Source organism: Argentina anserina, chromosome 2, assembly GCF_933775445.1.
Source record: "Argentina anserina chromosome 2, drPotAnse1.1, whole genome shotgun sequence".
Classification (NCBI taxonomy): domain Eukaryota; kingdom Viridiplantae; phylum Streptophyta; class Magnoliopsida; order Rosales; family Rosaceae; genus Argentina; species Argentina anserina.
Window position 1 is genome coordinate 28,886,664 of NC_065873.1, and position 26,621 is coordinate 28,913,284.

General features: G+C 38.0%; 2 protein-coding genes across 2 annotated transcripts; both read right to left on the reverse strand.

Moving 5' to 3' along the window:
* Positions 1-1,813: 1,813 nt before the first annotated feature.
* On the reverse strand, positions 1,814-7,263 carry LOC126782868 (filament-like plant protein 4). Its single transcript, XM_050508205.1, has 6 exons — positions 7,002-7,263; positions 6,133-6,247; positions 5,641-5,923; positions 3,113-5,543; positions 2,835-2,892; positions 1,814-2,574 (listed from the first exon to the last, which is right to left on the reverse strand). The coding sequence occupies exons 2-6, from the start codon at positions 6,229-6,231 to the stop codon at positions 2,116-2,118; spliced, it is 3,330 nt and encodes a 1,109-aa protein (XP_050364162.1). The 5' UTR covers positions 6,232-6,247; positions 7,002-7,263; the 3' UTR covers positions 1,814-2,115.
* Positions 7,264-21,158: 13,895 nt separating this feature from the next.
* On the reverse strand, positions 21,159-21,969 carry LOC126784490 (protein SMALL AUXIN UP-REGULATED RNA 12). The gene has a single exon (XM_050509954.1). It carries the CDS (start codon positions 21,889-21,891, stop codon positions 21,454-21,456), a length of 438 nt encoding a protein of 145 aa, XP_050365911.1. The 5' UTR covers positions 21,892-21,969; the 3' UTR covers positions 21,159-21,453.
* Between the last annotated feature and the right edge of the window lie 4,652 nt (positions 21,970-26,621).

Below are 26,621 nucleotides of genomic sequence, written 5' to 3' on the forward strand. Positions count from 1 at the left end.
TGAAACACAAGAATCAAATTAACACAAGTCATTTATAGATAAACTGATTAACAAAAGCCATTTATACAACTCATACGCACCAATTAAAGGTGAAACGCATAATCTTTGCTAAAACCCTGATTACTGTCTAAATTATCCACCAATGACACAGAAGGACTTGAAAGCATGGCATCAAAACTATATCCTTCATAGTTCATACTGATTCCCCCCTTATATTCTCTAACCAATAGGCAATAGCAGTGGATAGTATAATAGTCAAACGCATGTGTATATATACAATAGTCATTAATGATTATCAAAATACAATAGTCATTACTGTGTAGTGTGTATATATAGTTTCTGGAATTGGTACAAGGATAATCATAGATTATGGACTTCCTAGTACCAAAATCATTACTGTGTATAAATAATAAGTCAATTTGATCTAGTTAGTACCCAATTTCCAACTTTGAATTCTCTATTTATTCATCGATTTATGCGTGTCATTTTTAATTCTAAGAGAATGATGAAGGCATTATATATTCTTCTGAGTTGCGGGCATCTGGAGGTTTAGTGAGTCTGTGTTACGAGTGGCCCATCGCTCTTTCAAGTTTCAAGTCAAACAACTGGGACTGGAGCGGTGTTCGTTTCAAGTCTACAGGCCCTGCTCCTCTGCCGAGAAGAACAAAACTTTCAGTTAAAATAAAGAGTTTTTTTCACCAACAGTCCCTCAATTCTGGTGTACCTACCAATGTGATACCTCAACTCTTAATCGTACCAATGTGATACCCAGACTCTAGTATTGCTATCATTGAAGTACTTCCGTTAGTTTTTTTTAACTTTTCCGTTATCTTGGTGACGTGGCAGGTACGTGAGGCCCACAAAGAGGGTTACAAGACAAAATTAACCTCATCTGAGATGAGCAATGTTTTTCCCGCCCTTTACCTTGAGAAAAACACCCAAAAATTCCAATTTTGGCGTCAATTTTCCCTCTCTACTCCTTAATTTGTGTCTCTTATCTAAACTAAAGAACTACCGCCAACCAGTCGACCACAATCTGATAAAACCTAGATCAATCTCATTTTCTATTTTTACCCTAGCACTTGTTAAACTAACAGAATAAATATATAAATTTATATGGAATATCTCATTTCCACAATCTCATAAGAATATAAAAACACATAACTTAACGAAATTCAAATACATGTTTAAGTACCATTAGTTGCCACCTTTTATGTTGATCTGCCATGATTTTTTCTTGTAAGAACTAATGGTACATGTAGTTGAATTTCGTTAAGTTATGTGTTTCTATATTCTTATGAGATTGTGGAAATGAGATGTTCCATATAAATTTATATATTTATTCTGTTAGTTTAACAAGTGCTAGGGTAAAAATAGAAAATGAGATTGATCTACGTTTTATCAGATTGTGGTCGACTGGTTGGCGGTAGTTCTTTAGTTTAGATATTAGACACAAATTAAGGAGTAGGGAGTGAAAATTGGCGCCAAAATTGGAATTGTTGAGTGTCTTTCTCAAGGTAAAGGGCGGGAAAAACATTGCTCATCTCAGATGAGGTTAATTTTGTCTTTTAACCCTCTTTGTGGGCCTCACGTACCTGCCACGTCACCAAGATAACGGAAAAGTTAAAAAAAACTAACAGAAGTACTTCAATGATAGCAATACTAGAGTCTGGGTATCACATTGGTACGATTAAGAGTTGAGGTATCACATTGGTAGGTACACCAGAATTGAGGGACTGTTGATGAAAAAAACTCTAAAATAAACGGCGACAGGTATACAAATGTTTGGAATCAATAACCAAAAAAAAAAAGATGTTTGGAAACACTTCATAAACTATGCCATCGTTCTCAGTTGAACAAAATACATAAAGAAAGAGAATAACAAATTAACAGATATGGATATCATATACAACCACTAGTTACAAAATTACCACCTAAAACCTTCTTCTTCACAAGTATTCATTCCCTCCCATTTAAGCTTTTTCTTCACACCTGGGAATTCCCAGAAATGATGTCTACTACACAAATGAAGGAGGTCTCCATCTTTGGTGCTTCTTCTAGTTATTACTTCCACCGGTCTTTAACCACATTGCACCATGCTCTGAAGCTGCAAGCCTAGTAACCATTCTTTCCTTTGGAGGAGAAAAACCGGCTGAATCCGCGTGGATTTTTCTCCGGCGTTGGGTTAGAAGACCCGCCAGATGAGGAACTGGACTTTGTGGGCCTGTGTTTGGTAGTTTTCCCATTGCTTGGCGATTTCAAGAGATTGTTTCCATCTGTATCAGATGGGCTGCATGGGGCATTGTACAGATAGATGGGTGACTCGCCACCCGCTCTAAGAACATTGGGAGAAGCAGCACCATCCATCTCAGCTTGATCCGAGTCGTGGAAATTCAAGGTTCTGGTAGTAGTGGGATCATCCTCGGCGAACCCTTCAACCCTTTGACTCCTTTCATTGTGTGGAGATCCCATGGTCTCTGATTGAGGATGCAAAGATTTTAACTGCTTGCCGAGAAGAAATATGGTTTCTTGACACTCGGCAAGCTTTTCTGCTGCATCCGCCAATTCCCTGTCCTGTGATGACACAAGGAACATTCAACTATTAGGAGTATGTCTCATAGTAACTGGGAGTTTTTAAATAAAGATCTGTTCATTTGAACTTATATAGTTGGAAAATAATCAAAATATGGTTTATTAAGGTCATCTTTCTTGCATTCCTCAACTTACATTCTAAACTCACGAGAAACCTTTAGACAAAGCCAGGGTCACAGACTTATTGTTTAATTCTCCTATTCAAAATATAGAACGTTAGACAAAGTGAATGTAGCCTAAACCTGTTTTGTCTTGAATTCAGTCTCAGCTGCTGTCTCGGCTGCTGCTAAGGTTTCATGCCTGAAATATTATCAAGAAATGCAGAGGTTAGATTGATGCAATAACATGGTTATATGTCACTTTCAAGTTTCAACAGACAGTTTCATACAAGTCCACTGATATATTCCTGAAACTCTAGAAATTATATTGTGAAAGGTAAGGCAATAACATGTTAGACCGGTTCATCAGTTTCAAAGGGATGTGTTAGCTGCCATCTTATTTAAACGAAAATGCAACTAACCTTTTCAACTCTTCTTGAAGTTCTGTGCATCTGGCCAAAGCATCTTGATGATTCCTCTTTTCTTCTACCAACTCCTTTTCCAGAGTTTCAGCTCTGGCTTGTTGTAATTTCAGTTCAGTTTTTAACTCCTGGGCTCGTGATTCCAGTGTCCTGTATGATTCTGCCATACACTTCAGCTGCGTCTCATTCAAGCTGGTTGCCTTTTGAGCTGAAACAAATTGTGTTTTAGCTTCTGCAAGGAGCTGCTCAGTTTCCTGTAACTTGGACGTGGTCATCTCCAGGTTTTCAGCGCATCTTGCCAAATCCAATGCCAGGTTATCTTTCTCTGATTTCAATTGCTCAAACTCCTCTACTGATATTTTGCATAAGGTGCTATCTGACCCAAAACTGGATACTAGATGCCCGTCATCAGGAACTTCAGGATTAGAATGATTAGAAATGTCGACACAATGATTCTGATATCTTTGTGATGAATCCTTCTCAACTACCTTGTTCTCTGGTAAGGCAACCTTGTCAATACAATCAGGGCTATTCCTTCCTGCTTCAACACCCTGGAAGCCTATAACATTGAACTTGAGTTCACTGGCATTTGCTAACACATGAGAAAGGTCAAGAACCAAATCCACCAAACTTAATTTCCCATTAATAACTTTACTAAATGTGCCAGAAATTTTTTCGATCTTCTGACTTAATTCATTGCCATCAGAAAACGTGTCATGAACTCCCACCACTTCTTTGCCTAAGAACAGCACAAAGTCATGGATCAGGGAAATGGCGGATGCCAGTTCTTCACTTATTGCATTCATGGTCTCATTGCCTGTGGATTCCTTTTCTGTATTTAAAACAGAGTCCTCAGGGTCTGTCTGCCTATCAAATACTGCATCAGTGCTACCAATGTCTTCAGAAACACAATTTACAGTGTGAGGGGGCAGCGAATCTTGTGCTTCCTGGACCACGTGCTTGATATCCTCAATAACTTTACCAAAATCAGTGTCCTTGGATAATAGCTCTAACAGTACCGATATTCTTGATCGGAGCTTCACCAGAGACAGCTTGTTTTCATTAGCTCCAGGAGTGAGAACTGACAGGACCCCGTTAGAAGATGCTTCAAGCTTTGCTAGTGGACTTGAATCATCTTGCTGCTCAGATTGGATATCTTTTGTGGCAGTGAATTCTCTCGATGCCCTATTGGCCTCTATTTCAGATGTCTTATTTGTTGGACTATCTGAAACTGAGACATCTCCATTTGAGTCATTAGGCAAGCAAGCCAACTTCTCCATCTCCAGAAAGTCATCCATGAGATTCAAATGATTTTGATTTTCACCTTTGCTCGACTTTTCTTTGTTCTTCTCTTTCTTGATGTGTGAGAGATCAGAGTTCAATGATGTGCTCCAAGATTCCGCACAGCTTCTGTCATCATCATTTCCATCTTCAGACATGGAGGCAAAACTTGGTGGATTGCTTGCATTCTGACTCAAGGAACCTTCAATGCTGATGTGAACAACAGATTTTGGGGAGCCTTTTTGTTGACCACTGCTTTGAAGCTGTGTTTCTATTGTTTGAAGCTTGCTGACTGTTTTTGCACAAATACTCCTCGAAGCCTGCAATTCGCTGTTACGTTTTGACAGAGCCTCTTTTAGCATTTTAGTTTCTTCTTCCATTGCAAATAATCGTTCTGTCAGAAATTCATTCTCCTTTTGAAACTTCTGTACATTGTCAAGAGAAAACTCGGTCACCTGGGACACATGTGGACTAGAAGGCTTAACAGGAGATCTCTTTAATCGAGTTTCTCCATAATCTCGGCCCAAACTCTCAACCTCTAGCTTCATTTGGGCAAGTGCAGCAGGACCAGGCAACTTCTTCCGCACAAGACCACGCAATCTTTGGCACTCAGCTTCTAGCTTTGTTATTTTTTTGACACCCTCCATATGCTGCTTGTTTGCCGCATCTGCAGACCTCACACTCATGTTCTTTTCTTCTGTACGAATTTCCAGCTCCTTGGCAGCTATATGAAGTTCGTACTTCAGAGAGTTAATTTCCCTTTCACAAGACTCGAGGTTGCTCTTGAAACGCTCAATTTCCGCCTCAGCTTGTGACTTCTCTTCATTTATCTTGTATAGCATGTTCGACCGCTCTTGTAAAGACCTTGAAATAGCAGCATTTTCAGCAGCAGACCTCAAAAGCTCTTGGTCTAAATTAGCCATCCTTGTTTCGAGCTCATGCTTGATTTTGTCACATTGCTTTGTTTTGGTGAAAACAACTTCTTGCAATTTCTGTTCATGATCTTCCTTCAGATTTCTGATCTGTCGCATGCACTCTTTGAGAGCACCATCCAAATGGGATGCCCGATCTTCAGCAGTCAGCTTCTGAAGTGTCACATCCTCTAAATGAGTTTTTAATGCAAGAGCTTCTGCTTCAGCCTTTTCCCAACCTGTGTAAATGAAATGTATATATATGGATTAATAAAAATCAAGTGAAGAAACTCTCAAGACCAAGAACCTTATATAGTAAAATAATACCAGTCATACCTGAGACAGCTTCTTCGGCAACTTTAGCATGCTGTTTCACAAGACCCTCCTGAGTACTGATCTCTGAGTGTGCTGTGGAGAGCTGTTCGTTCAAATCTGTTATTTGATCCTCCAATGTCTGAAATTGATCCTCATACGTCTTCACCTGATCCTCATAGGCATTCACCTGATTCTCATACGCCTTCACTTGACTCTCATAATTCTTCAATTGATCCTCCAATCCACTCAGATGCGAATATTGCTCCACCGAAATTTGAACATAATTCGGTTTCTTGTAGTTATCCTGATTGTATAAGAGCAGATTCAGAAAAAAGATTACTAAATATACCGCACCAAAATTACAACAAGCTACAATAATCAACAACAAATATGATGTCAAAAATCTAGGTGCATAAATGTTGCCCCCACTAACATATATCCTATATATTCCACAACTCCATCAAAAAATTAAGGCAAATGCAGCATTTATCCAAAATAGAATACTGAACATACTTTCTCTGCCCCCGGTGTCGGAGTAGACTCTGCTCCCAATAAGGCCTTCTCAGTAGCAGCTTTGTCTGATGACGACTTTTTCTTCCACGGCCAACTCATATTTAGACTCTAAGCTCTGCATAAATCCACAATGAGCATGATCAGTTCACAGAAAACAGTAACACAAACCAAACTTATTGACACAACTAACCAATTAGGCAACCAAATTACAAGGAACTTAATGACCAGTAATAACATAATCAACAAAAATTATACCAATTAGAGATAAGATTCAAAAAAACGACATGTCAACTTATGCAGAAGAGAATACGCCGAGATCTCGGCCGGAGCTTTTATTCCCAGGAGATCCTACAGATTTGAAAACCGCCGGCAGATTTTAAATAGCAAAATAAACTAAATAAAATCCAATTTAAAAAAATCCAAACCCGCATTCAATCCAATTTCATCCAAACCAATTCATCTCCAACTGCTCAATCTGCTAATCTTCAGACGATAGTCTCACATTGAAAAACCTCGAAATCAATTACGAAGCGAAAACGTATAGCTGCTTATAGCTAAGCCAAATTAGGAATCCGATTATCCGAACACCAAAACCATCACAGTAACAAAAGCAAAAGATGAACAGCGAACACAAATCCTGTTTAAGTGTTAATCCATCGCCACAGCCTCACCGACACAATTAGAGTAATGGAGCTCAAGAAAAAAAACTGAAGAAATCCACAGCTTGCTTTCACAGAAAGAAACGAATTCAAACAACGGAAAAACCGCATTTCTTCACTTTGAAATTTTTTTTTTTTTTGCATCAGATAATTTAAGAATCTTCTGGTAACCAAGTCGGCGGCAACCGAATGACGGCGAAATCGGCTTACCGGAGCAAATGCAGCTTCGGCAGGAGTCGCTGCCGATAGCGGGTACCGGAGTCGGTTGGCACCGACTTGTCGGTGAGAGTCCGAAATGGAGATCCGAAATCGATACCAGTAGCTCCGGCTCGTTATGGATATCGGAGGGAGGAAGTGACCGACGGAGTTGGGAGAGAAGAGAGGAGAGAGAAAGCTAGAGAGAGAAGAAGAAGACAAAGAAAGAGAAATGGTGGTGGTGGTGGTGGTTGTGGTTGCGAGTGACCAGAGAGAGTGAAATATTCGGACTTAGGTGTCGATTAAAAGCCGATACCCCTCCAAAAAAAATTCATAAATTTTTTTAAATGAAAAATGAAAAAGGGAAATAATGATTAATTAAAGCGTTAGGGGAATGGTTTTGTTTTTCTTATTTTTTGGAATTATAAATCCGATGTATTTATTAGTGGGGAGGAGCCAAGTTGGGGCTGCGGAGTTCGGACGAAAACGCCCCTGCACTCCTCCTCCACGCGTGTGCGGGAAGCAATAGCCAAACAGGGTGAGCTGTCACCGATATTTGGAAAGTTCTGCAGCACTGTTGGAACGGAGTGAGCTTGTGTTATTATTGTGATGTGTATGTTTATATAAACACAAATGATTAATGCAAGTCATTACGGCTATGGACCACCGTCACTCCCTCTCCAGCTCATCATCACTGTATTTTAAAGTGTCCGATACAAGGTTTTGCGACTATGATTTCAATGGACGTACATTTCGGTATTTTTAGGATTGACGGAAATTTAATCGGACATAAGTATCATATTGCGTAATCAACTAGCTCGAATAAAAACGCGATAGAAAAATTTCTACAGGTTCGAAGAATTTTGAGCTCTTGCTTAAATAGAAGGTGCGGCTTGGTGTACATGCTATTTTTGTTTTAGGGTTGGAGAAACATCTGGGACGTTTGTTGGACCTACCAACATTGTTTCCTATCCCGTTATAGGATCAGAATTATGGAGATTTAGTTAGTTGTAGATCTTGGTTTCCTGAAACATCCACTGAGGTAATAGGGTTTTTCCCTACAATTATATATGGGGATAAAATCTTATTGGTGATCTGCTTTTAACCGAATATATCTCAAATATAGTTGTGCAATGGTCAGGGAATCGAAAATGGATTTTGTTTGTCTGACCCGATTTGATGATCAGCACAACCAAGCATACTTATGTATTCTGGTGATGATCAGATACAAATTTACCTGATAAACTTGTATCCCATTACATAAATGACTGAACGTAATAAAATGCAGTCAAATGGAATATGATCCTAGTCTTGAAACCAAAGCAACGTATAATCAAATAGGCAGAGAAAACAACAGTAGTGAGTTTTGGAGTGTTCTGGTGAGATCGATCGAAGAACTTTGAGGTTAGATTCTGAATATCTAACGAAACAATCCGAGCGTCGTATTCTGCGGCCCCAGGGGTCCATTGTTTTTACTTCTTCTTTGTTTCTAGAATTGATTAGGGTCTCAGATCGATCGAGCAGCTTCATTAAGTAGCCAACTAGCTAGTGCAGGTTTTCTGCACCAACCAAATTTTTTTTTTTGGTCAATTGCACCAAGCAATATAGGGCAACTCGATCTATGACACTGATATGACTTTGCTTCACTGCGCCCTCGTACACTGCTACATAATCAACGTACAATCACAGTAATTACGAAGAACAAGATTCATCAAGGTTAGTTATATTACATAACTAGCTGCGTGCCACCGTAAGCGAACAGCGATTGATTGGAAAGCAAGCTAGAACAGATACACAAAGAGACTGCCGAGGATCGAGCACCTTAATCAGTCTTCTTGCACTTTCTGACATGCCTGGTCAGTCCTCACCGTGCATGGCGTAAATTATTTCATCTTAACCTACTGAGAGCCAAAAGAACAGTATATTGTAATAAGTGTCTTATCGACGTTATTTTTTTCTTTTGGTAAAAAGTTGATACGTCATTGTTAAGACATTATAGTATTATACCATGAGGTGGGGGTCAGTGCTGATGTAAACAATATTGATCGATGATGCTACTGATTCTTATACGTACACAAAAATATACCACGATTTTCATATTTGAATGAGTCATAAGTCAACTAAACTAGGTATCATGCATAAACATGGTAAAAATGGTTGTAATCTCACATATATTAATTAATGTAGCAGTTTTTATTTAACCTAATGAAGTACTCGTAGTCGGGACGCGTGCGAAATGACCGCGTTCCCACATGATTGGTTAGAAAAGATTGTAAATTACATTATCTTGGAGATTTATAGACTGTCACAGAACCTTCTTTCATTATTTACGAAGTTAGAAAGTCACATATTCAAAATTATTTCAATAATTCAAGTACTCGATTATGCTCATATATCACTATAGTTTAGTATTCTACTATATCTACACACTTGAAACCTAACTGAATAATTAAGATGACAATATTAGAATCACGCATATTCTATCACTTGACTTCGCCTATTAGATTCATACCAGTTGTTATTCATATCGACTTGTCTTGATCACACATTATATTACTAGGTACATGTTTATGTAGAATGAAGAGTATACGTCGTAATTGATTCTTTGAGAATGATTCCAACTGCAATCATGTTCGTAGTTTGATATACCAGAGGATTAGAATGAATAAATTATCGATTAGTACCAATAATGAATCGATTAGAATACTACTCACACAATAGTGTAAATTGTCGCACCAATGGTATCATATAATCCCCGTATGTGGTAATGTAATATGGACCAACAACATAAACGTCGCTCAATAAGTCACACAGGGTCCCAAAGCGAGTGCCCCACACGGTAACAGAAGCGCGTCACCAGGATCAACAGTTCCTGTGTGGTGGAGTAGATCGGAGGAGGCGAGGCGGGATCCAATGGGAGCGAGGTGAGGTGAAAAGAGAGAGAGAAGGACACGTGGTCCCCGCGCACCTCGCACACGATTCGGCTCCGTTCAGTCAGTTTTTGTCAGATAGAGGCGCTTTTTTTAATCAACAGTAGGGACCACCACCGATCCCTACCGTGCACCTCACATCCAGATAGCTAAGGACGACACGTGTTGAATAAATCAAGGGAAATGGAGAAAGCGACCGGGTTTCTGATAACCCGGGACCTTTTGCCTAATTGGTTCTGCTTAACCTTTAATTACCGAAGCCGATAGCGTCGGCAGGCTTCGTATGATCTATCATGGCTTCGTATTGAATAATTGAAGTATTACTATGATGATTAGGTTGCTTGCGATAACGACAATCTATAATACAAAAAACTTCAGCCAAAGCTTGACCTAATATATACAATAGTGTGTACATTATAAAAACAAGGCACACCAACAAATTCCCAAGAAAATTGATCGACGACAAGGCAAAGATTGAAATGATTCAAATAAAGATTATCTTCTTCATCGTTCTTATCTATTTTCGACAGCACACGACCCTTGAATGCCTCCCAATTCGTTTGATAATCATATGTTCTTCGAGTGAATATATATAATAGCTAGAGTAGTGTTGAATCGTGGCTAGCTATCTTGTTATGTTCCTCGATGAATTTTTGGCAGCAAATTAGCATAGGACAATACAAAAAGTTAAATCAATAGTATACACTAACTTCCCAAACAAATTTCTTTAATCAGAGTACTCTTCGAATTCTGGTTCAGTTGATGTAAGTTAAAACAAGTGAGGTTTAGGAGTTTGATCAAACATATATAATAAGTTAAAGTACCAATTATGTGACTATGTGAGACCTGAAATATAAGACTAATCACCTCGTAACCTTATTGTACCCGTTATCATTTCCAATATGATTCCTCAAAATATATGCTTCGGATTAGGTAAGAATGTAGGAAAGATTCATGCATGGATGCCAAGTCTTTGTCTGTAGACAAATTAATCAACTAGTTAACAACCGTGTCCGAAATCCCCAGCTAATTAACAAAAGAGCTTGATTCTTAGTCATGATGATTGATGAGCTCTGACATTTTCATTATAAGTGTTACAAGACACTTAATCTTAAATTCTTTGATCAATGAAGAACGGCATAATTTGATTCGCTACAAATCAAAACGGGTGAATATCATAGTCGTGTCATGCCTCTTCGTTTGTCAACAATCCGACCCACATTTTCCTTTCTTCTGCCTCAACTCATTGACAAAACTACTGATCGAACAAGGGGTCTATTACTTTCTGGACTTATTTAATTTGATGCATCTCCTCACTTCATCACTTCATGTCTCCCGTTGGCTTGCACATCTTCGTCGTTGTAACCTGTTTATTTTACGCGTGCATACAAATTAAGGATGCTAAAGTCTAGTCGAACATGCCCCTTTACTGTTTCGATCAATTGTAATTTTGCTCGTATTCAACCAAAATAAATATAGTTGAAGAATCTGAGAAACAAGTTCGATCAAGAGTTTTACTTTGCAATTCGGCCAGATGTTTAATTATAAGCTAGTTTTAACATCACTTACGTTCAACTTAATATTGGTACGTAATATACTAATGCATTAACACTATGCGTGAATATCGCCGGTAATAATTTGTCAAATCATATTCAGACTTAAAACGAATCGCATGCTCAGAAGATTTATTAGTTGTTGATGACATTGTTTCTCGGATACAACCACTGCATAACGAAAGTATAACCAATGCTCCTGTGATTCCTCTTTTTTCTTTTTTGTTTGTTGATGGTTCAAAATCTCAAAGTATTGCTTTAATATCGACTAACCTTCGTGCAACGCGGCGAGCGGAAGGGCTACGTTCATGCGTGTGATTGATATGTTTAATAAATTAAGAAAATAAATCATAAAATCTTTTGATAAAGATTAATGAAATAATGAAATTGCACAAATCTAACACTTCATACCTTGATAATCTCCACTCATTCAAAAAGGAATTATTTACTTGGGGCTTTTATGTTATTGTTTTAGATTTAGTGTGTGTAATTTATCATCCTGCTTATCTAACAATAGACCAAAAGAATTAGAATTTAATAAATCATTGGCAATTCAGATTGCTTAAAAATTTAAACAGTCATCATATCAATTCTCCATCTTACTTTATTAAAGAAGATTAATTGAATTAGTCGTCATTAAGAAGAATATTGATCCGCATTGATTTTTTCGACGTCTTACCTTAGGGTCGATTAGTCAATTCTATTTTACGAACAATGGAAGTGGAAGTAGGTAAGTACGTACACTGGAATTGAGCCATCAGAAGACATTAACATCAATCAAATTAACGTATAAGTGTGAAAGTAACCCATGTTTAATAAACTTAGCTATGATAATGCATTTGATCGAAACCGATAATGACACTTCCTCTATAATCTGGCCGGGCCATTTGCATGGTATCGAGTTATTGACCACTAACTAATTAATGTCCCAACACTCGAATATCCACAAATTAATAGAGAAAAAACATTTAGGGTCGTGACGCAAATGATGGTATAAATAGCGTTGTAACAGTAGTGGTTTAGCTGTCGTTTTAGAAAGTAGCAATCAAATGTTTAATTAATCGAATCTGTCCTATTAGTATAATAAGACTAATCAAATCTGTTCGGACTACTTGTTTTAGCAGCTCCATGTATACATTACGAGACAATATTCTTGTGATGGCTTTTGCAATAAGATAAAGTGGATAAAAGAAAGGGGGAGATGCTTCCTCGGTGCCAAGTGCCAACTATACTGGATTGTGAAATTCCATTCCAATTCCAATTTGCCAGCTACAATGATAGCATCACACCCTAATATATATATGATACTCCCACTCCCTTGCTTCTGATATAGAAACGTTGCTGCAATTGTGATTTGCCAAGATCATGACTATTGAGCTAGATACTGTACGCTTGTACCATTTACCATTATGTATTACTAATAAGTTGACAAAACCATCCAATTTGTTACTATAAAACAACAAAAAAGTGAATACGTAAGAAAATGCGCGTAAAATTACATCTATATAGTTTAATTAGTTTAGCATGGCTAGAATGATCGCATGAAATCCTAACATTGCCATAAGCTTGAATCCAACCACATAACATTCAATTGTATCACTTCGGGTGTGTGCAATTCAAATGCAAATACGTTATATTCATATATTTGGACATGAAGTTTTGTAGTTTTGAATTACGATCGGGGTTAACAATGTCGCTTCACTTAAAACACTGGCATACACGTTTTCAATCAAGAGGAATGTTTACCTTGTATATTTGATGAATTGGTTCTCTCTCTTCTCCAACACTCAAAATTTTATATAGGAAAATTTTAAGAACCAAACTTTTATTCACTAAGAATTAATAATACTCAACTTATAAAACTATCACATAAGTACATGAATTACTGAACCGACTTAATTTAAGTGCATATCGTTAACTTTCCGTTATTGAGTGTGCAATTAAATAAACAAAGGGTAAACGTGTAATTCACATACCAAATGATTCATACCCCGCTCACTCTCTATTTGAGGAGTGAGGAACTCAACCCTCCGGCTATGTCTTTCAACCCAAAACGCAAAACAATCCTAACATGATTACAACCACCTACAAAACCTCAAGGAGGGCAACGCACGGTTGATTTCGAAAAGCTAGAAGAGGGGGTTAGCAAAAATGGGATTTTGGTTGATTGAATTACCGGTTCAATCAATAATTTGTTGATCGATATTGATTGATTACCTATTTTATATACTGGTTCTGGTTGATTGAGTAGTGTATAAGAAGTTATAGGTTTTGGGTTTCAATGAATATATATTGATGTGGGTTGATTAATTCATCCATTTGGGTATTCAACTTCTTTGAGGAAGATCAATCTCTACAAAATGTTTAAGTCTTCATTAAGGTTCTATGTGTTCAAATTTGTTCGATTGATTAGTCATGAAGACACTGTGTTATCCTTGTGAGTAAATGAGGTGAAATCTAAGATGAACAATTCTGGTAATGAGGAGAGGAGATGGTGAGGTTGTCAAGAACTCTAATTCTTTGTTGCAATGTTTATTTTGTTTGGTCAGTTGAAGAGACAACAAACTAACGCAGCCAATGCCGGAATGTACTTAAACTAATTATAGTTTAATATTTCATGTACATATGTGATGGTTTTATAAGTTGAGTAACCTTAATTTTTAGTAGAATAAAGTTTATTTCATGTAATATGGGAAGTGTCAATCATTTAACAACTTATTTTAGTTAATTAATAGAAATTTCATTTTCTAATTAGAGATACAACCTAATTTTAAATAAAAAATAACAATAAAAATAGTACTAGATTTTAACAGTCAAGATAAACTTGACTAAATGTCATTATGCCATAGTTGTTTAGACAAGAGGGGATTAGGAAAAAAAATCAACGGCTGTTGGAAGGAATTGAAACCACCGCCTTGAGGCTAAGCACCCATGCCAAACCATTACACTAACATTGCAATTATGTCAGCCATGTAGTTAATTTAGTACAAAAATGTTGCAAGGTCTTAAGCTCATGCAAGACCATCTAGATCCGCCACTGGTCGTGTAAACGGAGGAGGAGGATGAGGCAGATTTTGGCCTCTCTTCAATGCAGACATTACAATATGGGGAACATCTCAATTGCGCTTCTTTTAAGTTGGCAACGCACATGCCCCGCGTGCCCCTACGTGAGCATTGCACGCACTTAACTCCCATTGTTACAAACACCGTAATACTCCCCACTTAATTTGCTTAATTATTCCCCAAACGCATCCAAATTCTCTATTATTTACGTACTTAAAGATTTTGACAACGTAAATCCGTCGTTTTAACAACTCAAAAGTCGAATTGAGTTATGGCGAAACTTAACAGGTTTGTAATGATCTATTTTTATTTATCTATAGTTGATGCGCTTAAATCGTAAAAGAAATGATAGAGAATAAATTTTCCATCATTTTTTCATTCAGGCATGGTGGTGATTGTGGTGGTGAGAAACTGAGAATGATTGCTGCCATGGAGACTCGATAGAGTGGAGATCAAGATGCCAGGAAATAATAACACTCATCTATCATTATGTGTTGTTTGATCTTTTCTGGGAATTATTTTCAACCTAGCTCTCTAGCTTTGCTTTGTTCGTACGACAGAATTTTTGCGAATGGGTTGGGAGGCACTTGTATAAAACTATAGGCATTCTAATTCCAAAGGACCCCATGCCCTTACAACAAGACAGCTTTACTCCACCTCCCTCCAATAACTTTTGGATCGATTAATTTCACAAACAAAAAGTATTTCAGTTTTTTCTTCTTTCCCTTGGATTCGATTTTTATTTTTTGCTATTGGTACTTCTTAAAGTCACCTCCTCTCTCTCTCACACTTTTGTTGTCTCTCTTTTGCTTTTGGCCATAGTGATCATTATCGACATCATCCTGCACCTTATTGGTTTCATCTCTAGCTTGTTTTGCTCCTAGCGAGAACTATACCTAGCGTGAATAGGAGATTAAGAACAAGAGTGGCTAGTTTCATTCGATTTGCTTTTAAGGAAAAGAAAAGTGGTTGATTTTATATTACAGATGATGGATAATGCATTCTAGAGTGGAATGAACTAAGCATAATATATTAGATCCATCCTATGTTTCTTGATTAACAAGATTGATGTTGGAGAATGAAGAAGGAAGATGGTGACGTTATTAGAATTATATCAGTGGGTGTTAATATTACATGTCGAGATGAATTTCTAGGAGTTTGGATTTTGACATGAACAAAATGGGACGACAATGAAATGAACTTGATGCAGGCTTAGGGACCCAGAATGACATTACTGTCATGTCGTTACGTACTACGTATTGATTCATGAGTCAGTTGTTGTGACATCGTTTCATACTTTGTTTGTCAGTTTGTCCACTCATCCAAGTCACAAGAGTACCTAAAGTATTCCCCTCTCTATGTAATTAGGTTTAATCCAAGGGGCTCTAAGCATGTCATTGTAGTCAAATAAATGCAGGGTAAATTCCGGTTTTCTCTCCCGGCCCGTTTGTAAGTTAAGGCTAAAGAGAGGCCAGAACACTTGATTCACGGTGGTGATGGCAGTGTCGCCTGGGATCGCGACGGCGGTGTTGCTGTTTGTACTCAAATTCACTTAAACATGACAAATTCTCAAAATCGCACATATACCAAGTTACTAACATCAATGGACCAAATAAATATCAATTTTTTTTATAAAAAAAAAATTGGCATATCGGGGTCGTACATTTTTACAAGTTATTTATTCCGAGTGTTTTACGGTCTTCGTAGAGGAATTGACTCTCCCAACACATGATGCTGCATCCAGAAAGTTTCGAACTCGAGACATTACTTAAGCCACAGCAGCTCGTTACCACTAATTCATGCATTACGTTAAATCAATATCAATTTGCTGTTGGTATAGATGATATATAGGTAATATAGCTCCATATTTCATATACACGATATTCAGTTATTTACACGGCGTGATAATAATAATTTGGCAGTTTATGCTACCTGGGGGATCATTAGAATTATAATTAACGAGTACTTTTGCTGTAAAAGTGCTCATTGTTGTCAAAAATAATGATAATAGGTCGATCTTGTTCATAATGACAAGGTTAGTGATCCACATTCAAAACTTAGCGTACTATTTTCTTTCTTGTTTACTTTCGGCAATCTACCAAATCCTAATCTTGACCTTACTAACCTCAAGACAAACCAAACCAAAGATAAGGAGATCGAAATGAAAATAAAAAAGCAAAGTGAAAATCCAGAAAAGCATGCTATGCAGTTACTGTATCAGTTTCATCATGCCTTTACCTTTTCTGGCAACTTTGGTTGTTGATGGTGTCCTGGGAATGAAGCTATCATGATCACCCATGACCGTAAATCCTCCCAGTTCGTTAGATTTCCTTTTACAAACACAGTGACACACAAAAGTTACAACTACTTGTTATCCTTGTTCTATACATATTCTGCTCTCTCTCTCTCTCTCCAACTGCTACCACGTAGAAGTTGACGATAAGATGACAAAAAACAGGTAATAAACTCCCAAAACCAGTAATGATTTCAAGGCATGAAAACAAAATGTGGTCCATTTAGCCAGAATCGGAAGAAAAAAGAGAGGATCTAACCTCGTCTCTATTCACAATGTTTGTCATCTTCTCCGATCAGTTACTGTTTGGTTTTGCCTGTATCATCATTCATGGTTTGCTGGTCCTCCTCTCTTCCTCAGTCCTCAGGCTTGAGCTGAGAGGACCTGACCTTGCTATACGTCTCTTCGGCTATGTAATTGCACGTTTCTGTGTTCACATGCGCACCATTAGAGTAATGCTTCACATGAAGACGGTTCTAGTTTTTCAGTGTTTCTTTCAGTAAATTATATTACAATATGCGGTTTCTTATTTTCTTTCATCGATCAACCCCAACGTGGAACCATTTTAGTGTATGAATGGAACGTTTTATTTCGATAGGTTTCTAAAGATTTAGATTTAGATTTAGATTAATCACTGTTTGGGGTGTACTGCACTTTGTAAACTAGACCGACGGATCTCTAGATTTCGGGGTACTATAAATTTCCATGTGGTTGTGATAAAACACCGACAGCTAAATTAGGCAGGGGTGTATAATTGATATACGACTGCCTGGTTAAGAAGCAAAGCATTATTTGATTGCCGTGGTAGTACGATCTGCTTTAAGCCAGAAGAAGCAACTTATAGATATTGTAGGTCTCTAACAACCGGCAACGCGATTAATGTGTCATCCGTGTCATGCATCATTTTGTTTGTCTCATTTAGAGCCTTACACGTCCTAGGAGACTAGCTCTAACCAAGAACCTATGCACATCTGGGGCTTCTGGGGCTTACCAACAATTACCAGTTACAGCAACTAACACAGGACACAAACTCAAGGCCCAAAATATTCTAGCCCAGTCTAACGTTACAGGTTTTTTATAATGAAAAATTGAAACTGCATCCCTCTAGCTAGATGCTTGAGAATCCAAAGTTAACACTCGATCTTACTCATTGTTAACTAATACATAACTCTTAACTACCACAGGTAGTCAAGTTGGTAAGACCTAGCATAACTGCATAGGTGTATAACCCCCATATTCAAATTCGAATCTCCCCGATGCTGATTGGCGTTACAAATATTCTTAGTAGCTAAAGCGAAGAACTCATTCTGATATGAACTCCGACCGCGGATGATAAACATTGTTTTGAAGCCAAAAGGCGAATTTGAACTTGATGTAAAAGGCATTCAATCTTCAACTCAAGGATGTCCAGCATTACTACACAATGATCAAAGCTGCACTAGACTGATATATCATAAAGGATTTACTGTTGTGGATGCCTAGTTTTGCGCTCACTCTTTGGACTTGGGCCTATTCAACCTGGATGTGCCCATTTCTGACACTGGCTGGGTTAGCTACTTCTATTGCTGATTAGCCCAGGTGTCGTTTGTGGTTTAATATTTTTGGCCCAAGATAGCCGGTCAGTCATAAAATCAGAATATAGGTTATATGCGAAGTTGCGAACCATTACTTGCCCCAGAAAGTTCTCGAATTTGAATTCGTTACCGTTTTCATAAAATAATTAATTTCTTCTAGAAACCACCGGCCACTGCCTCCATAGTGGAGTTTAAGTACCACTCCTTTTCGTTTTCTTTTCTAAGTGGAAGGAGAGTAGGAGACTGACTCCTAAAGAATCAGAGATATATATGTACCCACACCCCCTACCCTTATCATCAAACCGTCCATATATTTTAGAAAGCGATTGATCAAGATCGCCTAATCTCATCATTCTATACCAAACCGAATAAAACTGATTCGACATAGACATTATACCCTCCTACAGCACTTGTTACATTCCTGATTTACATCCATGCACGAAAACGGAACGAAAGTTTAAGTCTAGGCTTCGACCTTCAGGCTTCTTTCAGCAAGCCCCAGCAATGAATTGATTTCCACTTCCTATTTTACATTATAGTATTCCAATACTTACCACCGGTTTCGCTTTCAGTTCATGACTACGATATATATTCTCTTTCGAATATATCCCTTTCGAATCTCTTTGTGCTTTTGGAACTGAACGTTGAAGGTGGTAGAACTTGGACTTATAGAGACCATCACAGAAAAGATTGAGAATAGAGATAGCACGTTACATGATTAACTGATTACGACACCCATTATCCAGCAAAAGCAAGTTTTTCACATGGTTTTGCTCTCCGTTGAAGTCTATTTGTGTTTCGTACATGATATCATCACGGACGTTATTTTCCGATCCCAGTTTCAAACTGTACTCTACGGCACGGCACTGTACAATCATCCATATCCATTTTTATAACATGGACTATTTCAACGCGCTCCACCTCCACTCTCTGGGGCTGTTGTTCATTTCGTGGTCGATTATGCAGCTTCAATTATGCATGTCGTAATCTACAGCGTGCATGTCAACTCCATGAGTTGGAACTTGGAACTAATTTTCCTCATCTTCGAAACTGAAAGACTAATTTTGACCACCCACGTTTTGAAAATGAATCAATGAAGGAAAAAAATTTCCATTTGATAAGAAGCTTGACCAACCGAATATTAAACATCACTATTTAACTAGCTCAATACTACTGCATAGAGTTTGATCTCTTCTGTTAAGAGTTGGCAGGATTAATTATTAATATCCTGCAATTTCTTCTTGAAACAGCAGCTTAGCCATGTGCCTAAACAGGCTCACATTTATACCCAAGACTTGTTAAACAAAAGAGTATTATTCCAACGTACCTCGCTATGTAACATGTAAATGGATTTTCTAGTATCATTCCATGCTTGATTTTGATCACTGTATCACTGTGATTGTGCTTGGCCTATCAGAACAGTTGATTGCCAAACATAAATTGAGAAATGCAGTAGCGCAATGCTGCCAAATTTAATCACGATTCTAATCTGCAATGGTGATGAATCTTCCCGATATTATTTGATTCTATTTACTCCACTTGAATTGTTTCATGATTTTACATAGTATATGGGTGCCCATACTTTTTATAATATTTTGATCCAAACATTTAATATTGTTCCATCATCTCGAAGTTTTGAAGGTAAAAAGTCGTAGAGTACTGCAATGACAGCCATCTAATGGCTATTGACTCTCGACCTAATTAGTACGGACACTGGACACGATTAGATACGTAGACACGGTATATATAAATGTTTTTGAACACAGACATGTTAATTTATTTAGTTTATAATATATATATATATATAATTATTTCAAATAATAATTTATACATTTGAAAAGTATTTAAATGTATATATATGTCAAAGTGTGTATTAAAATGATGAAAACATAACTTGTTGGAATGATTAAGGACTTGATAAGTACCTTGAATAACCAAGGTTCGAATCTCACCACAAACATTCTTATTTTTATCACGAGTTTCTCTATTTATATATATATATATATATATATATATATTAAAGTTTGCTTAAATATAACAAAATATAAATTTGTTGGAATGGTTGAGGAGTTGTTTGGTGCTTTGCATGACCAAGGTTCGAATATCACTATAAGCACTTTCACTTTTATTATGAGTTCGTCCATATCCGGGCCGAGTTGGGGCGTGTCCAATTCAGATACTCGCGTGTTTAGGTGAATTTCATTTCCGATACTCGTATCCGGACATATTTGGATGTGTCTGTATCCGTGTCCGTGTCGAACACGCGATACGGTAGCTGAGGGACGTGTCCGTGCTATTAATCATGTTACAAAAACCCTCATATTAATCATGTTGTTTAGAAGAAAAATGCATAATCCGGTCCAAATCTGTCGGAAAACCAATCGATCTGTGATATCAGATGTAAAAGATTTCGAATCGTATAATATCTAGGTTCAAAATTAAGAGAAAACCAAATCAGGTGAAAACAGAGCAGCTAGCTAGAGAAGCTCATGCTCTACAGCTGCTTTCACGTGGGCTGGTGCCTTATAACCTCCACAACCGCTGCCATGATTGAAACCTTCAAACGCATATAACAATTCATAGTTGCAGAAAAATGTTGTAAACATTAGTTGTCAAAACCAGGTATTATATCCATTATGGAGTATGATCATGCTGGAACCCTCTACAATTTTTCCATTAATTAATCAATAAATCACAGAATGTACAAAAGTTGAAAACAAAAAGAAACCCCTAATCAGCAACTTTTTGTTCCGCAGAGACTCATAATAGCGCGCTCGATCTTCATCTTCAAAAATCAGAAACTCTGCTTCGCCTCAATTCCGATTTGAACCCGGGACGACTCGGTGAAAATAAATCCCCACCCTTTTTGCCATCTCCGTAGCATTCTTCGGAGTTTGAACTCGGTCACTCGCTCGCTCAGTAACTCACTCACTAGTCACTACCACCCCCAGAGACGACGCAGCGTTTGTCTTGTCGTTGTATACAAATCCTTATTTGTTTCCGAAACCAAAGAACAGAGACCAACAACGAAAGTAGCTGGTTCCTTTTAATTTGTTACCAGATTGTTTTCTCGGAAAACCCACGAAGCAACGGTCGGGAATCAGCCAAGAAATCAAAGTTACTCCTGACGTCTGCGTGGCAGTGCCTGTCAAACCTCGCCGAACCGGCGGACTCCGATCGGGAAATGTAGCGGACCACCTCTTCGAACAACGACTCGTCGCATGGGATCGCTAAAGGGCCTTCGTTCGTGAAGCCGTACTCTTCCTCCGCTTGTATGAGGAGCTTCTTGAACAACGGGTGGTTCAGGTAAGACGCCGGCATCACATATCTAGTGCAGTAAGCGCCGACGCGGATCGCCACGTGCCCCGCTGGGACATCCGGCGGTGTGCGGTTGGCTGACGACATGCGGGCCTTGCTGCGCCACCGCCGCAGCAACTGGCGGAGCTTGACAATGTGGCGGATCTTGCTGCATTTTGTGGTTCCGCTTGACATTCTTGTTTGGTTGAAAAAGGACGGTGAGCCTCGGCGTTTTAGTTGAGAGGTTTTGTGTTGGTTTTTGGTCGCTGTAGATCGATGAGTGAGTGGAAATTTTTGAGGGTCTGTGCTTTTGGGAGGCTGGCGGGTCTTATAGTAATGAGCCTTTGGAAATGCCCTTGAATTTTGGTGATAATTACAGGGTCACTGTCTGCTGGTTTCGCAGCATTTTTGAAGGCAGTGATTTTGGTGATTGCTGCAAGACGATTTATGTTGCTATCGGGTGGTGAACTGGTGGTAGATATTCTACAATCCTTTAATTTTCTTATGAGAAGATAGATATTGTACTCTATAACCATAATAATGTTCAAATTCACCTAACAAAAATAAGAACAAAATCATATCTGAATGAGTAAATACAACCAACACCAAGATATGCTATGATGTCACTTGATCTTTGAATTGAATCACACTAGTTATTACCATAGAATTCGAATTTTCAAATGAAATGTGTGGTTCATTTGATGTTAACAGTAATTACCCAAGTAGCTCTCTTATAGAGGAGTTGAGCGAGGTTTACATACGCGCTCTTATTTTTCACCATAAACGCTTGAGATCTACCTGAAAATCATAATCATAGGAAATGTTGATTACTTACTAAAAAGTGATGATGAAACTGAATGTAGACTTTTAATATTACGCGGTGTGACCACAAGTAGTAGGACTGATCAATATTTGATCGATCAATCAAATTTTCTCCTTTCTAATTGCATTTATTTGGTAAATTTGTATTCATCCTATACACGTTATTAATAGGCATTAACTTAATTACTGTTGAATGAAAATATTATCATGTAATTTAAGAGGTAGTATGGATAAATTTCCAACTGATTTCTAAATGTCAAGTTCCGTCCTTGTCTACATTAACGAGGTTACTAGTTTGTTTTGAACCCAGTTTTGAACACAAGAAGCAAATTACAGGTCCTTGTATCTGAGTGCAAGTCCAGAACAAATTTAAGTAATTACCAAAACCTAAAACAAACTCGAATTCGGAGCCGCCAGGGCTGCTGGAGAAATGAATAAAATGAACGCAGAATAGAAACGTTTAACAGCCCTTGTAAATGTTAAAGTCCCCGAAACTCCACCCCGCCGCATCACATGCATAGTTGGGGAGAGACTTGTGCAAGAAACTAAACAACTCTTCTCTGTAAGTTGTTGAACCTATTACCTACGGAAGATGCTTCTCTCTTTATTGGCTTTGCCAAAAATATTATAACTCTACGTACTACTAATACTATAATCACCTAATAAGCTAAGCATTTCCAAAGGCAACGATTTTGTATTCTCCAAATCTGACCAAGCCTCCATGTGCAAGGATGCCCCAGCTTTCCATTCTTTCCTTTAAAAATAACCCGAAAACAAAGAGCCAAAATGTCCCCTCCTAATCACACTTTTGTAGCATCTAACCCCAATCAAATTCGAGTTTACTTTCTCTAATCACCGGGATTGAATGGCGACATCTGGCACTTAAGTGACCATTAACATCAATCATTCTCCATTATCTCGGCCCTAAGTTATAGTTTTGTTATCAAACCGAAGTCACTATTTATATACTGATTTAGAACTATATATATATATTGCCCTAAAAAGAACAAGAAATATGGTCAATGTGAGAGCAGTGCATAAGATCCAATGGGTCCACGTCCATGTTATGGGAGGTCGGGTGCATCCCCCCGAGCGTCACATTAATCTGCATGGTTAGTACTTGTTAGGAATTTAAGGAATATCATGGCATTTATTCATATTTCAAGACACAACGTATTTTTCTTTTTCGTTTTTATTAACCATCAAATCTTGGCAACATAGACCTATAATATATCCCCAGAGATCATCAATTATTTTGCTACAAGTTTTAAAACTTTTTCAGAGTTTGTTTGCATCCTCCTTTTTAATTTCTCCTCTTTGTTTGTATTTGAGACAAAAAATTCAGAAAGATATCAAGGAATATATGCATGCATGAGTAGTATATAAGGGTAACGTTAGAAATTGTACAGCTCCAATTTAATTTTAATTCCACTATTTCAAAATTTCTGGTGTCAGTTATCTTCACCTGTATCATTCAGGGAGACTAGGTTTAGGGTTACACTCTAAGTACGCATCCGAGTGCACAGTTCTCTATGAATACCGTTATCCCACGTCAGTGTTAGGGCTGATGTGGCACCGTCACCGTGTAGGGAGGCATGACAATCGGGTCAATCAGCTAATGAGAGAAGAGAAAGGTAGTGGGTGGGACCAATTGTTCTCCAATGGTGGCAACTGGCTCTACAATAAGCCAATAAGAATCGGAGTCTTTCTTAAAATGGCGTCCAGGTTTGGATCTGTACAGAGCTCCCTCACGGACGTTCACTTTCCCGTACGAACTGTCGTATGTTCTTCAAAATACTTAAGTATACAATAGTTCTACAAACTTATATAGTAAGCACGTCGTATGTCTTCCTCTATATTATTTATAATGCAGTCCACCTTACATCATTTCGATGTTAATTTGTAGAAATCTGCTTTCGTTTTATCACTAATTATGCATGTAAACGGTGCCCAAATTAATTAAGGCACTCCGGCAGTAGTGTTAGGATATTCGTAGCTAGAACGTGAATCGATCATGCATTATCTAATTGCCGGAACTTTGAATTCAACCTGAATATTGGTCGTACTTCGTACGTCCGGAAGCATTACATGCATAAGCTACATACATATGATTGCTAATGATAATGTTAAACATTAAAACAACAAATGGGCAGTTGTACTAGTCGTAATGACATCTGATTATAAGTTGAGAAAAAGGTTAATAAGCATTTGAACAAAGCAACAAAGCTGTAATTAGTCGCTTTTCTGTTTTAGATGGTGGATTGAGGACGTGTGCTGACTGTTGTTTGTAACTTTGTTTAATTGATAGAAACACTTTTGTTTAATTAACAAAGTTTTGTTGCTATCAGATTTAACAAGTAAACTGGCCATGGGTAATGTTTGCTATGGAGAATGTCTTATCGTTTTTAATCCACGAATAAAGGCAATTAAGTCTCATCAAGGGCGACAAAACACTTTAGAGTAATATTATCTTGTAGCTGGCACAAGCCAAATACCCCATTATAGTCCTGTGAGTCTGTGACGTACGTACTTAACACTAATTCTTTATTCTTAACAGTCCCTTTAATCCGTGGACGGACTTGCTTAAGCTTAATCCTATTCAGATTTATAATCTAACGTGCTTTGGATTTATATTGGAGGAGGGCACCACCCACTTTCGGTTGCTGCGCAGTAAATTTCTTATTTTTTTTGTGTACAGCAGGGTACAGTTTTCATAGGCCGCCACGTACCAGAACGACGACTGTTTGCTTAATTGAACTCTGTGGTTAAGTTTGTCGTTAATTAATTCTTAATCTAAATTTAAGTGCGTCTGTGCGGTCTGTCTTATTAAGGTCATCCGATAATCAGGGTAACTGAGACTAAATACAAGATAGGAAACAAACTGTGGCTCCTACTGGAAACAAGATACGAGGACATTCCTACATAGCTCAGAGTTTGCAAGAGAGATAAACACAATAACTATGAATATAATTGTCACCGATCAACTTGCATTCACGACAAGCTTACCGCCTATGTCAGAGCATTGCTTCTTTTCGATACTTACCGATCAGAGTTTGATTTCTAGTTTTGGTATGTCTGCGCACTTGTCATTGTCATAACAGCCATTTGTAGTTTCCATCGAGCTCGTTTTATGATTAATATCACCAGCTAATTCCAATAGTCAAGAATACAAACTGAACCACAAGTCCATATATACACTGGTAAAGGAGTTCACACACTGGGTTTTCTCCATATTAAAAGCCACCAGCTCATCTGATTCGTGGTTGACGCACTTCTCTTTTCCTTGATCGATAATCCGTATGAATTATGAAAACAGAAAACCAGAATATTGGGGAAGCAAGTCAACATCAAACATTGGATCCACACTTAAGTGACCTAGCTAGATAGATCAGAAATATATATCATGGAAAAAATGTGGTATATATCTGGAAGCTGGGGTTGAGGTCCTGAGGATGACTTAAGAAAGGGTACACGAAATGTACAGTTGTACCATGCGCCACCGTAGAGCTGGCCAGCTACGTGTGTTGAAATGGAAGCCGGTGGTGCTTGGTGATCCTTTTCTTCTAGAAGTCAATGTGTTGTTTTGGCAGACGTGTGTAATAGAGTTGCACATATATTTTTTCGACATTACTACTGCAAGTAGTAAGATGGATCTGCAGCCATATTTTGCCTGCCGTATGCGTCGATTCATGTATTAATTTTGTACATTAATGGATTCGATCTTGGCCAAACTTAGTCGATGTTAAAGCTTATACAATCGGGTATGTGGAGCATTGGAGCAACCGTACTAGTGGCCATATGAGCGCAAATATCTTTCATGTTAGGGTATGGTTTGAACCGCCACTTGTTTTCTGGCATCTTCTCCATATTACGTATACACTTGCATATATAAATTAAACACATATCCACATCCAGTATGTGTTTATCTCGTGGCTAGTCTCGTTCTGGTATATCGCCGGTTTCGATCAGCCGCTCTGTTTTTGTTGTTTAGCTTTTAAAGTTTCACGGTTAGTGCTTGCCCCAGCTAATAATTTTACCGTCACCCCGTTATAAGTACTATATATTCAGAATGAGTCCAAGATCTTCATCGGTACTTAACGGAT